The following is a 14,525-nucleotide window of genomic DNA, read 5'->3' as shown; positions in this document are numbered from 1 at the left end:
TTTTTGCAGTGTAAGTCATATTACAGATGTAATCTTACTATCATGGCTGATAGCACATACTAACAGCCAGAGTTGCTTGATATTTTTCAAATAAATTTTTTATTGAAATTCAGCCTTTTATGCAAAGAGCATATTTTCGTGAAAAAAACTTTCAAAACGTTCCACTTTTTAAAAAAGCTTCTGATGGAAACTTTAAGTGAAAAGATTTTGTTTGTTTTTGAGAAATCTTTTTTTCAGTTTTGGTATGTTGTCTCTGGGGGGAAGAGGGGAGGGAATCACTAGTGTTGCCCAGGCAAAGTTTAATTGCATGATGGGGTTTTTTTTCTCCCCCCAAAATTGAAAAATCATCAAAAAATCAATTTAAAAATAGTTCTGCCGAAAAATCAGACCATTACAACAAACAGAATGAAAGATGCTTCTGAATTTGCAGAAATTTCAATTACTTTTTTTGGTGAGCTCATGACAGAGATTGAGGTGAAACCATTTGGTCTGCATACAACCCAGAGCTGCTGGTCTGTGTGCCTGCTTCAGAATTAAGCCAGAGGGTCATTGACCAAGAAGCATGCATCGCGCAGACAGAACATCCAGAAAATTATAAGCAAATGGCAATTTTCAGTGTGACTTGGCCAAATCTGGACATATTTTCATGGGGACAGCAAAAGGCACCTCTGTAGCCCCAGGACTAACTCCCAGTCAGATTTTGAGTTCTTGCTCCTAACCAATGAGGCTTTTACAGGGTTTCTCAACCAGTTGTTTGCAGCCCAAAACCAGGTTGCCAGTATGTGTCAAAGGATGGCGAGGGGGCCAGGTCCTGCTTCTGGGGTTAGGAAGTGTTTGGGAGGTGGTGGGCTAGGCAGTTACAGATTTTTGCACTGCTCTTACCCTGTAGGGGTGCATCCTACAGCTCCGCGCTTGCGGGGCCAGCTGAGCTCAGGTCCTAGCGTTGAATGTTGCTACCTGGTATGCAGGGCCACAGCATCGCTCAGGTTTGACCCAGCTGTCCCTCCACCACGGTGACTGGCCAGCCAGGCCAAATTTGAGCAAGTGGTGCTGTGATCCTTTGCACCATTCACAAATTTGGCCTGGCTAGACCTGAATAGCACTGCAACCTCAGAGATTGCAATGCCCAGAGTAGGGAGCTGAGCCCAGATAGCTCTGCAGGACAGGAGCTACTGCTGTGGTATACACAGTGTACTTATTTAGTACTTAGTATGTATACTATATATTGTAGGTAAGATCTGGCTTACTAAAACATTTGTTTTTTGCACTAAAACTATTTACTGGGTCATGACAGGCCATAAAGATTTACAAATGGGTCCTGAGCTCAAAGGATCAAGAACCACTGCTTTAGAATTTCTTTTTAAAAATTGGCAAAATTACCTATGTTTCCCTATTCTCATTCTCAAATGGTTGCAGAGTTTTTGCTGAAGCTTTCTTCCAGAAACTCAGTTTGAGGCAGAGGCCAAACATGGAAAACTTCAGCCCATGCAGTTAAAAGTTTAAAAGTTATAACCAATTGAAAATGGGGTTATGGGTAGTCTGAGGCTACTAATATAAGGCTCACTACCTAAATGTAAAATTATATTGACATAAATACTACTCTTTTATAAGAGCACACCTGGTTACTTTTCAAAATAAACAGTGTAATTCTTTTTAAACACTCAGCTTTTTAGCATGGTCTTGTAGTTTAACCTGTGGCTGCCTGTGTTTTGCTTAATAATCTAAAAGGAGAATACACAGTCTCCGGTTGTAATCTGAGAGAGTGTTGTGGCTTGTTTTCTGCCTGTATGGGGACTGGAGAGAGGGATTGTTAGCTTTCATTTTCATAGACTACATTAAGCAACCCTTTGAATGATAAAGGATGTTTCCTTGGTCTAATATTTTTCATGAACAGTACTGTATTACGCTAAAAGTACCTTCCTATAAATTTAAATATGAAGGAGCTACTGAAGCCAAAGCATCTCAGGTCAAATTCAACCTTAACTGAAGAGCAATGGACACTGTTTTTAATAGGAAGGTGCTTGTTTATGCTAGCTGAATTTGGCCCCTTACTTTCAAGGTAACTTAAATGAATCTACTGCTAAGCAGTAGCATTTGTGGTATACTGGAGTGCATGATTTTGTTTTGTTTTGTTATAGATGGATGGTGACAGTTCTACAACAGATGCTTCTCAGTTAGGAATTGCTGGAGAATACATTGGTGGTAGTCACTTTGTAATACAGCCTCATGATGGTAAGAAACCTACCAGTTAAAGTGGAAGTGTCTTACTTTATCATACTTAATAGTATTCTGCTATGTCCTGTACCTTCTTGTCTAGCTCTTCCACTAATTTTCCATCATTCATGAAGCTAAGAATTGATATTTATCTGCATTCATAATGACTCCCTGCATACAATTCAGTTTTGATCAATTTGAAAATGGGTTTGCAACTTTCAGTGTTTGCTTTCAAAGGGGCTCCGATGCTATCTAGTGTTCTGGGAAAAAGAAGTAATCCACACTAATATGCTCTATGTTGACCTGTAATGGGGTGGTGTGTGTTAAATATCAAAGGATGTTGCTTGCCTCTTTGCTGGAAGAGGAATGTCTCTTTTTTAAAAATAAATAAATTTATAACATTGTTCAATAAACAAATTAAATCTTAATATTTGTGAAACTGGTGTCGGGAAGTACACATGGACACATCCAATATTGTAATATATAAAAAGAATACATATTGATGAGGTGTGATAGAAAACAACTTTCCTAGGCACCACAATGTCATGGGCGCATGTGTTAATTTTTAACAACTCTGGGCCTTCCAGGGCTGTAAGCAAGTGTAGTACTCACTTGGAAGTTGGGAATCTCCCATTTCCACCCTTGTTGTTAAATCTTAGACGACTGGCACTATTCAGTGAGGTTTATTTCAGACCAGTATCATTTTCTTTTGCTGTTGCCGGTGGGGTTTGAAATTTTACATTTAGGGGATGATAAGAAGGGGCACTTCTGTGGCAAGCTTTTTTTAATGGCAGCTATATGAAGTTGATCAGAGGTTTGGAATGTTAGTAGTCCTGGATTAATAAGGAGACTACAGGTAAGATGATTGAAGGTGCTTGGCAAATGCACCCAATACTAACTTTTCTTTATTTTGCTAGACACTGAGGACAGTATGAATGATCATGAAGACACAAATGGCTCAAAAGAGAGTTTTAGAGAACAAGATATATATCTTCCAATTGCAAATGTGGCAAGGATAATGAAAAATGCCATACCCCAGACAGGAAAGGTAATATCCATGGTTAAATCCAACAGGGCTGTTCTGCTAATGAGAACATATTCACGTATTACATTCATTCTTCGGTTAGGCAAAGTTGGGTTCCAGTACAACATCCCTATCTTCAGTTGCTGAAACTGTATGCTTGCTCTTTGAGAGCAATTTTTTTTGGCCAGGTTTTCCCAAAATTTATTTTGAACTATATTTGAGTTACAGGAATCCAACAATTAAAAGATTAAACTGCTCTTTTCATAAAAAATATAAACTACTTATTTATTCATCCATATTATGGAGTCTGTAGCTGTGGTGATCGGTAGTATTTTTCTAGACATGCAGATTATGCATAACTGCCACATAAAAGCGGACTTATTTGGTCAAAAATAGAGGCTAATATTTGAGCTGGCTTGCTTAGACCTTATCTAAACACAAAGTTTGCAGCAGTTTAACTAAAACTGTTTTTAAATCAATTTAAACTGATGCAAACCCCTGAGTGGACACACTTAACAGGCTAATGAGATTGCTAAATTGATATGACAAATGTAAAAGCCGGGTCCAAAGTAGGTTTTGTGTTTATCTAGTGTCTACAATGCTTTACGTAGACAACGAATGTTTTCAAAATAGCCACCAGACATTCACTCATAAAAGTTATCAGGCATGGTGGCAATCAAATATTGACAACTGTTAAACTTGTAGGAAAGAGATTTCTTCTTCTTTTTACGTTTTTGGATTGGAGTGCAGGGAAATTGGAATGAGTGAGCCAGTTTGGATGAAATAAGAACTTCCTTCTCCATCATCTGAGGAAAAAATCTAGTTATTCATCTTTGAACTTCTGTATTTCCAGAAGCAAGACGCCAAAATGCCATAAAATAGGCTGTTCTAATGGCTTTAATTTCTGGCCTTACTAGAAGTACAAGTTATGAGAAGGCTTGTGAGAGCTTGTTCTCATGAGACTTGTACTCCACTTCTGCAGACTTGAGATTTGATTAAGTATTGGAACCCTCTAAGCTACTTATCTTAACCAAACAGTCATTGTCATCTGAATCCTCTCTAATATTACATAGGATTTGGAGTACAGCTTACAAAATAATCAGACAGCTAGCAAGACATTAAAATATAACCTGACATAGGCAAGCCATGGCAGTCATGGATGCTTTCAAAACCCCTGAGTGTTTCAGTGTAGGATTGTTAGATTCATTAATCTTTTCTTTACGCCAGATTTTCAAAAGTGTTCAGCACCCACAATTGAGGTCAGGTTTTCCAAAGAAGTTGGCACATTGGGTGCTAAGTTGTCTTGAAAATCTGGCCACAAATATCACAATGGGAGCTGCTACCTCTAAGTGTCTGGATGCTTGAAAATTATGTCTGAGAGAATATGGGGTTCTGAATAAAGATTGCTATTACTCTGAGATACAAAGGTTCCTTCTTCATATTCCAACTGGAATAGATTTGTCACATATGAACAAGCATCAAATAAGGATAATGCTTCAGTGGATTCCTGTTTATTTACTTTCCTAAAATACTCAGCTGTAGCACCCCTCTGCTATTCTAAATCACCTAATTTATTTTTAATGGGCTAAAAACTTTAATTTAACTCACCTAATTTATTCTTGGCAGGAGCACATCTGTTTGTTCACTTGAATGCTTGTTTAGAAAACTTAGAATATTAAAAACCACTGCTGGGCAAACCAAGTAAGCACTAGTTATGAATCTGATTAGGATAAAATATCCCTGGCTGAGCTGCAGAAATTTAGTTCTGGAAGGCCTGAGATACAGGCTCCATAGCAAGATTGAGCAAATTAAAGGAGAATAGAAATTCATGAAGCTGCTTTGTCCCACAAGACATTATAAAGTGCTGTCCAGTCAGATTCATCCTGATGACTCCAATTTCGTACCTTTCTTAGTTTCCATTTCCAGAAGGTTATAGTACCATGAGATTCACTTACACTTACAACTTAGGAATTCAGATCTGACTGTGAATATAATGGCTTGTGTCCAAAGAGAAGAAAGGGAAGCATGCAACCCACTAATGTCTCTAAACTGTGTGCATATGTAACAGCTCGTACAAAATGCAGCTGTGAAATATTACAGAAATTGTAGAGGTCTGCAGTGTCACCTGAAATAGTAACATAATAGTCTTAGTTTATTTAATATGCTATTTTATCTGCATTTTACCTGGAACAGCGGTGACATCCAGTGACTGTTTTGCATATGCACACTAGTTTTGTTCATATATGCATATTACTTACGGATAATTATTGTGGGGACATTCCCATATCTTCTAGTTTATTATTCCCGTACTAAGAGTTGGGGTTCTACAAGTTTTTAGTGTAATGTTGCAAGACTCTCCGAACTAGTGGGCCTAAGGGCTTTAACCCACAAGCCTGATCCTGAGAGGGGCTCAGCACCTCTAACTTCCAGTGAAGTCACGGGAAGTTGTGGCTGGCCGGCACCTTTCAGGATCAGATCTCTGAACTGAGCTTTGGGAACAGGCTTAGTAAGTAGAACTTTAATTTGCAGTTTATTAACACAGTGAAGCTTAAGCAAACTTCAGGTGACTTTAGTAATGGTTTTTCTTACCAGATTGCTAAAGATGCAAAGGAGTGTGTGCAAGAGTGTGTAAGTGAATTCATCAGCTTTATAACATCTGAAGCAAGTGAGAGGTGTCATCAAGAGAAACGAAAGACTATCAATGGAGAGGATATTCTCTTTGCCATGTCTACCTTGGGATTTGATAGTTATGTTGAACCTTTGAAGCTGTATCTCCAAAAATTCAGAGAGGTTGGTAGCCTATCTTTCCACACAGGTTTAGACAAACTTACTGTGTTCAGTGTTGGCTCTTTTTTATTATCTCCATATACAGCTGAAAATGGTTCATTTGCACCGTACCCCAGAATCTACTATCCAGTGACTGATGTAACATCCATGTCTACATCAGAATAGAACATGACATGGGATAAAAAACACTTAAAAACATAATTAAGAGTATTGGCAAATTTGCTGTTCCAAAGTAGCTAAATTGTCCAACTGATGTTTTTGAAGAACCTTTCTAACATTATGGTAAAAATTAGTTTTTGTGCTCCTGTTAAGAACTCAGCCAGATCCTCAGCGACATTCAATGCAGCTACACTTACTCACACCAGCTGAGGAGCCAGCCCACTACATTCTATCAGATTGCATTTCTAATCTGCGAAGGGGAAAGGTATATTTTTAACACATTACTTTGGTGACATGAAAACTTGTCAGCTACATGCTTGTTTGAGCATATTTTGCTTTGGTTGTCAAGTACTTTCCAGTACCCTGTTTTGGCATTAACATTTGCATTTCTTATTGCAGAAGATACTTCAAGATTTAGCATATCCTCTAGTCTTCTCAGAATTTAGCATGAACTTTCTTCCTTCCAGCAACCTTCATTTCATGCAAAATAGAGCTGTCCTCTGCTTTTTTCCACTTTGGGGGGCTGAAGAGATTAATGTATATTCTATTCCTTCACCCACCATCCCTCTGTGGCAATTTATGCCAAAGAGTCAGAGTTTTCCTATGAGACAGTGGCATGAGATGTTGACACAAGAACTGAGTCTATCCAAACAAGTTATAGGAACTTTCAGCTAATAAGCTGCTTCTCCCCTCCTCAACATCCCTCCATTCTTCCCGCACACCCACGCCGTACGTAGAACACCCTATACTCTAACCGTCTTCCCTGTGTTCATGTAGCAGTGTCTGAATGCTAGGCTAGCTTGCATCAAAGACGGCAAATTGCAGCTTGTATGTTGCAGTAGCTCTTCAGAAAATGTTTAAGCCCATTTGGTTTCAAACGTACCTCTTCTTTACAGTGACATAGGTTACACTACCAACTGTGTCAATAGGCTAATGGAGCTAGCATTTAATATCTGGATTTGTTGGCTCTGGTTTTGCCTGTCTGCTATAAATGATGTTCCCAGTCTTGTCTTCAGAGTACTATACAAAGGAAATGGCTTCAACTTTTTTTTCTTAAATGTATGGACAGTTTGTCATTACGTTAGTACTTGCCTTGATGTTTTCACAAAAAGCCTGGCTGATGAAACAGCACACAGTTCATTGGGTGCCTTAACTCATCATGCTGACCCCAGGTTTTGGTTATATTGGATACTATGGGGAAGAAATTCATTATCTTGGGTTTAAATGTGACCTTCCTATTGTATGATATTGGCACTGTACATAATTACTCCCCGAAGCTATTAGAAAAGGCATTAAAGCTATAGCATACAAATTAGTGGAACAACCCACACTGCATCTTCTCTTTCCCACTTCATATCCCAAGAACCGTACTAGAAAGTGTATATATCCATGTATAAAATGCAACCAATAAGCTTATGTAACCAACATATGTTTGCCACATTTTTAGTATTCCTGGAATTCTGCAGTCTGCTGTGGATTATAGGTACAAAAGGTAGACCTAACTATTTCTTGTGAGTTACCACAGGACTCTTACTTCTGCAGAATTTGAAGGATCTCCTATAAAAGTGCAGTCTTTATACTTTGCTCACATACTGTGTGTGTTTTAAAGAAACATGATCATTGCAGTCCTTGGATGTTAGTGTCACACTTCTCCTTGCTGCATACAGGCTCTGTTAGCAGTTGTAAAAGTTCCCATTTTAGGAAACTAGGATCATGAGCAATCTAAGGTAACTATTATAATGCAAACATTTTCTGTATTTCATTAAAGGCAATGAAAGGAGAGAAAGGGATTGGAGGAACAGTTACAACTGCAGACGGTCTTAGTGAGGATCTCACAGAAGAAGCATTTAGTAAGTAAACTTTTAAATGGCTAATTCAGATCTCATTACTACTTGTAGATCCTCTAAGGTTTCAGATTTGAGGAAACGTTAATCATCAGAATTTTCTTCTTCGTAACTGAGCCTGGGTCAGACTAGCTGGGTGGGATCTAAAATAACCATAATTTTCATTTGGGACGTGTTGGTGATAACCTGCATTTAGATGCACTCATTGGAGTCAACGGAAGCTTTGTGCGCCTAGGGTCAGAATTTATTCATCAGTCGTTTGATATTAACTTTGCTGTTAGTAATCCTATCCAATGGCACTAGGTTTACATTCTAGTCCTAATGTGAAGTGCTTTGAGAGCATGAACTAGTGCTGTAATTTTTCATTAGACTTTAAAAAACATAGTTTTTAAAGGTTTCAGAGTAGCAGCCATGTTAGTCTGTATCCGCAAAAAGAAAAGGAGGACTTGTGGCACCTTAGAGACTGACCAATTTATTTGAGCATAAGCTTTCGTGAGCTACAGCTCACTTCATTGGATGCAGTTTTTAAAGTTTTCTTATTTCCTTAGTAGCTAACCATTCAAGCCCATATGCAATCTTCCTGCAAAAATGCACGGGAGGGAAGCAAGTAAATCACATTTTGTGGCGTGGAGCCACAGAGTCTGCCAAAAAGAAATTGAGGCTCCTCTCTGGCTCCTGTCCATCTAAAACACTTACTTTCTCTTGCTGTAAATAGAATGCACAGACTTTGTGGACGTGGGGAAAAAAGGCAGCTGTGGTCGAGGGAAGAAGAATCTTGTGAAATTATTCTTTTCCTTTATGGCTCCATTGTAGCGTACTTCCCCATATCCTGCAATGGGGCCTGAAGGTTCATAGGGGTCCCTCAAATTTTTTTTAAATTTGGAACTAAGATCTTAATAACAGTGGAGTCTTCTGTTCTTGCTTTAAGTACCTGTGGGTAGTGGTGGTAAAGTGGTTGCAGAGAAGTTGAGGGAGAGCTCTCACCACTTTCAAGAGTCAGACCAGTTTAAAAATACCTGGTAAATGCCTCTATTAAAATTATTGTTAAACTAATGCGTTAGAGATGAGCTATAGACTTGAACCAGGTGGTGACCTGCTGAAGCAATGAGATGCACTTTGCACTCATATACAATCCCATTTTGGCTCTACAGAATGTAGAAAAACCTATGGAGGCTCTTGTGGCCAGAAAGGCAGTTTCCAGCAGGCCTCGTGATTCTGAGAATTTAAATGGGAACATTGCAATGGAATTTTACAAGTTATTTTAATAAAATGCAAAACCCCCACAGTTAATGAAACATTGACATTCACAGTTTAAAGTCAGAGGTCAGCAAATGCAAAGGGTAACTTTCCAACAGCAACATTAACTCCGCCATGCTGCGCCTTCTGTATATTTTCTGCCAGACATTTAAAGACAAACAGTAATGTATGTCTATCCATTTAGCAAGGTAAACAGGAATAGAAAATACTGTGTGCGTAATGACTTAACGTTGCTAGAGAAACCTCAACTCTTGCAGGTCCTGATTGTTTGGATCTAACCTTTAGGATTTTTAATCCTACCTCTGTTGCTTGCAGTAGCAGGAGATTGAACTCAATGACCCAGGGGTCGTATGTAATTTCCCAAGGACTCATGTAAAGAAAAATGGGTGGAGGAGAGAAAGCTAACTCAACCGCATGAATGACCCCTTTATGCAGGCACTGATGTAGTACTCACAGGAAACATTCCTATGCTTCTAGGAAGCATGTGCTCCTAACAGCACCATTTGTGTATGTACTTATTAGAAGTACTAGTATAGCACTTTCAAGAACTGGTGTGAAGACAGGATACCCCCATCTACTGTGTGAGTTTGCTGTCTACTTCCCAAGTTTGGTCTCTGGGAGATGCTCCCTAATCTGGAAGCAGAAGGCTGAAGAAATGCCTTGACACCTGCTCACCAATCATATTTCAAATTTCCTAGGCTCTGGAGGCTTCAGTACATTCTATGATGCAAAGCTTGAGAGATTGGGAAAGTTACTTCACACATGTCATTTAATGCCAGCATTAAAAAATGGCAGTTTTGGAGGCGAATAGTAGGACTTGGCAGGGAGCAGGAGGCCCTGGCTAAGAGCCAGCAGAGGCAGAACTAGGAGACAGAATCACTATCTCTTACATACATGACTTGCAAAGCACAGTTTTTATATGTGCAGGATTATCTTGCCTGAAGAGTTTAACTTCAGACTTAGTGTGTCTTTTGCATGTAACTTTTAGTTTGGGCACAACTTAATTCAATAAAAGTCAATTTTTTTTAACCAAATATGGTAGAGACCAAATTTAATCTCTCAAATGTAAGCTGTTCAGCTCTGTCATAAGTTTGGTTAAACTTTTTTTACATGGGAAACTGATTTAGGGTTCTTTTGAGGTTTTTCTGTTTTTGTCTCTTATCCTTATATAGAAATGGCTGGACTTTCCAAACCAGCCCCTTATTCTCTCCAAATGCAGAATATCAGAGTTCTACCTTTTGCTTTCCTAATGACTTCTATAATAATTCTACTCTTTGATTATCACAGGGCTTAGACCCACAATTACAATAATGTTTACCTAACAGGTTCTCCGTTTATTCTCTTGACTTCCACACCACACTTTAGTCAGTTTACTTGTCAAAAACTTTTTTATTCATTTAACTGGCTTCCTGTAGGTCACTGTGTGTTAAGTCCAAGCTCTTTGTCATGTCCTTCAGAACACTGCACAATTCCATCCAAGCCTACATCACAGCTCTAATTGCTACCATTACCCTTACCACTGCCCCATTTTCTCCACTAACAAATCCTACTCTCCTGTCATGTCTTGTAAAGCATGGACTATGTGCTCAATGCTCTAAGAAATTTTTTTAGAATTCAAGCGGCCAGTATGGTAAAGTCCACCTCAGATTGGAAAGTACAGCTGGTTTTTGCCTTCATACATCATCACCAGTAAAAATTTTGCAAGCTGATTTCAGATAATGATTTGATGCAGAATAAAATCAGTTTCAACTCTGCAGTGCTAATGGCAGTTAACTTGTTTTTGTTAGTAAAGTAAACTGATGTGAGTTTATAGTACTCCAGGAGTAGATATGATGAGGCCATAGTCCCTCTGACCATAACTGAACTTTCTGTTGTGAATGATAATATATACATTAAACAAGGTTCTAAGTCTTCTGCAGTTTTGTCTAACTTCCTTAACTAAAATGCTCTTTCTTTTAGCTAACCAGTTGCCAGCAGGTTTAATAACTACAGATGGCCAACAGCAAAATGTTATGGTTTATACAACATCTTATCAACAGGTACAGTATCCTCTCAAGCACTCTCTTCCTTCTGTTGCTAAAATTGAAAGCCCTATTTCAACACCCCCCAGTCTGAAAGAGATGAGAATAACTTGTATTTAGACCTTGTATTTGTCATGCCTTTCTGACACTACGACCATGCAAGATTACTAAATGTGATACATCTTTCGAGGATGGAAACTTGAAACTAAGCTTACGTTCTTCCTCCCTCCTTTCCCTTCCCCCCCCCCCCCCCGGTCTCTCTAGATCTCTGGTGTTCAGCAAATTCAGTTCTCATGATTTGAAGAAGGCTTTGGATTTGGGAATGGAAGAGAGAGACAAGAAAGCTGTACAACTTGTGAGAAGAGACATTAGTTTAAAATGACAGAGGAGAGAGTTGTCTCTTTGTACATTAAATAGCTGTAATGTAGCTACCTGAGGCTTGACTAATGGAGGTGTGAATTCTGACTCAAATCTTTTTTCATGAATTTTAAAAAAAATTGGATTTTAAGGGTATTAAAGTATTTTTGTTTTGTACAAGAGTTTGTTGCTCTGTATAACTCCTGTATGCATTGTATATTGCAATTTATTACTGTCAGAGATTTGTAGACAGTTTCTTATTTTCATATTGAATCATGTTACTTTTGTAATTCAAGTAAACAGCTGAGTTTAATTCATGTTTACCCTTTGAATAAAATAAGGGTAAAGTTCATTTTGAATGCAAGTTGCCTTTATTATAAAATTTGAATTGTTATTGGTTTATGTAAATTGTCTTGCATGTCTTAACTAGATTTTTAATGTTGATATATTTATTGAAAATTTGAAAGGGATTTTTTTTCATGAAACTCTAGCAGCTCAAAAGAATTTACAATTGTTTTTTTAATGTAACTTTAGAATTTGTTAATCCAGAAGCAAACAATTGTTAGATCTGTTTAAATTTAGAGATTTGGTGCCCATCAACAGCGTTTACTATAGTACAACAGTTTTTATTTGAGATAGCTACTACAGGCATTCATTAGGCTACTTTTACAATTCCATTAACTTAATAACTCTGTACAGACTCCTGAAGAGTAATTTGTTAAATTTAAAAGTAGTCTTAGAGCTATTGAAATTATACGCTTTCCTTTTATGCATGGTTTTTGGAAAGCCAAATCCCAAAATTTAATTGTTTCCTCAAGTGTTCTAGGAGGATTTTATAGTCCTGTGATAAATGACCTCAATTTATCTTTTTAAATGGAAATGTAATAAGGTGTGGTTTCCTGTAAGAGTGTGGGAACGCTCAGATGTTTCAGAAATAGTGTGTACAGAGTGTGTATACATGTGTGTGTACGCACGCATGTATACACGCATCTGCATGTGTGAGTGACTGAAATGTGAATAGGTGATAAAAATCTGAAAGGAAAGACTCAGACTTCTAGTTTGCTGTCTCCTTCCTGATTTTGCAATAAACTGTACCTAGATAATGTAATTTTGTATATTTAGTGAGCTATTCTTAGTAACGTTGCTGGTTGGTTTGTTTTTTAAATAATTGGGTGAGTAATCTTGTTAGATACTTCAGTGTCCTAGACTGTGTTGGTGTAAGGGTGGCTGTGTACTAGCATCCCTGTTATTCAGCCTGAGTTCGGAGACTTTTAATATTTCTATTTGCATTTCAGTGAGCTGAAAGTTAGTATAACCCTCACTCTGCCACCCATCTCTTTTTTTTTTTTTAACTTAAAAACAAAAACAAACCTTTGACCTGGTGCCGTAATTTTCCTGGAGGCTATTTTGCAAATGTGATGTTCCAATCCTTAATGGGCTAGATAATTGGGTTAAAACAAAACAACCAAAAGAATGAAATTTCAGAATTATGGGCTGTATGTGGCCAGAAGTCTTTGTGTATCTTTCTTTGGTAACTGAAATGTCATAATTTATATGTAGGTTAACAATATGCCAAGGCAAGCCCCTGGACAAGTCCACTGTATTCTGTGGCAAGATGGACGTATCTTCTGTAGCAGTGTTCTCAGGCAGTCTGGTGTCATTTTTGCAGCAAGAAGTTTTTCATTAAATATGAGATTAATAACACAAGCAGTACAGGAGCCCTGAATGTTTTATGTTCAATTTATTTTAGACCAGTCCCATATTTCTAGTTCTTGATGTGCAGAATTTGGTACTGAAAAAGGGTAACATTTAAAGTGTGCGGGACAAACTAGAGGTTTTGGCACTTGGTGAGTGTACAGAAGGGATCTTGGACTTACAGGAAAAGCTCATTAGTTGGATAGTGTTGATTACATATTTTAATACTGATACTTAATCTCTTTAACTCATCATTTTAGGTTTCAGAGTTAAGTCTCTTTGAGATGGAGGAGTGTGCTAGTCTTTCTGAAGTCAGGAAGACAACACTGCAGCATTGCACACAAGCTGCATCATTTCAGGGTTACATCCTCAAACATGAGGGATGGATTTTATTTATTTTAAATTAAAGCTTAGATTCTAGAACACAGCTCTGGCAAGGGATGAATTCAATGGTGTTGAATTACATAGGTCCCTACCTATAGAGATAGAAAGTACAACCTAGATAGGTATGTTTTCTCTCTCTTCCCCAGCTCCCTTCCATTTAAAAAAAAAACAAAACAAAACCAAAAACCCTAAACAAAACCCTCAAATGCCATCAATTTGGTCATGTCATCTGATGCTTTATCCCAAGTGCAGTTCTGTAATAAAGTTTTGTTTGACTGTTTTTTTCTGAAGTAATGTAACCCTGATTCTTTCCAGAGACATCAAGCTTGGTACCTTGTTTCACATTTTAATGTTAACTCAAAATAGCACTAGTGTATGAAAGATCACTTCATGCAGCATATGCAATAGTTTCTTATTGTAGCTGAAAGCATGTAATGGCAGCCTAATATCAATCCACCCAATAATGGAATTCTTGGTTAAAATTTCTGCTTTACTTGGTCTTCTAGGCCCTTTCCGCATATAAAAGGGGAAGAGAGTTAAACTACGGTGGCCAAAGTTGTCAAATAAGGGTGATTAAAGTCTCCTCCCCCACCCAAAAGGGATCTGACTTGTTGGGCCCCTCTAACTCCCATTTTCATTACTGGTGCTCAGCACTTTCACACATCACCCCACTTATTTAGGTGCCAAACATTAAGTACTTGTGTTTTGATAGTTTTAGCTTGTGCCTTTGCTCCCCCTGGTCTGGTCTCTGCTGTGTATTGAATTATGTGGTGTAGTCAAAGT

The 14,525-nt window shown here is 38.1% G+C and overlaps 1 protein-coding gene across 7 annotated transcripts in view; it reads left to right on the top strand.

Annotated features, from left to right (window-relative positions):
• Positions 1–14,032, top strand: part of NFYB (nuclear transcription factor Y subunit beta) — a 43,381-nt gene extending 29,349 nt beyond the window's left edge. For 5 of the 7 annotated variants that reach the window (XM_073324068.2, XM_073324094.2, XM_073324042.1 and 2 more), the window contains exons 2-7: positions 2,139–2,232; positions 3,132–3,262; positions 5,831–6,028; positions 7,953–8,034; positions 11,245–11,324; positions 11,571–14,032. In XM_073324068.2, coding sequence (XP_073180169.1) covers positions 2,139–2,232; positions 3,132–3,262; positions 5,831–6,028; positions 7,953–8,034; positions 11,245–11,324; positions 11,571–11,603 — 618 coding nt within the window. In that variant the 3' untranslated portion in view covers positions 11,604–14,032. Of the gene's footprint in view, positions 1–2,138; positions 2,233–3,131; positions 3,263–5,830; positions 6,029–7,952; positions 8,035–11,244; positions 11,325–11,570 lie in introns of those variants that run through there. The other 2 variants (XM_073324084.2, XM_073324074.2) reach the window with 2 other exon arrangements.
• Positions 14,033–14,525: the final 493 nt, after the last annotated feature.

This window comes from Lepidochelys kempii, chromosome 1, assembly GCF_965140285.1.
Source record: "Lepidochelys kempii isolate rLepKem1 chromosome 1, rLepKem1.hap1, whole genome shotgun sequence".
NCBI classification, from domain to species: domain Eukaryota; kingdom Metazoa; phylum Chordata; order Testudines; family Cheloniidae; genus Lepidochelys; species Lepidochelys kempii.
Note: the sequence above shows the minus strand (reverse complement) of the source record. Positions and strands in the feature narration are given on the sequence as shown.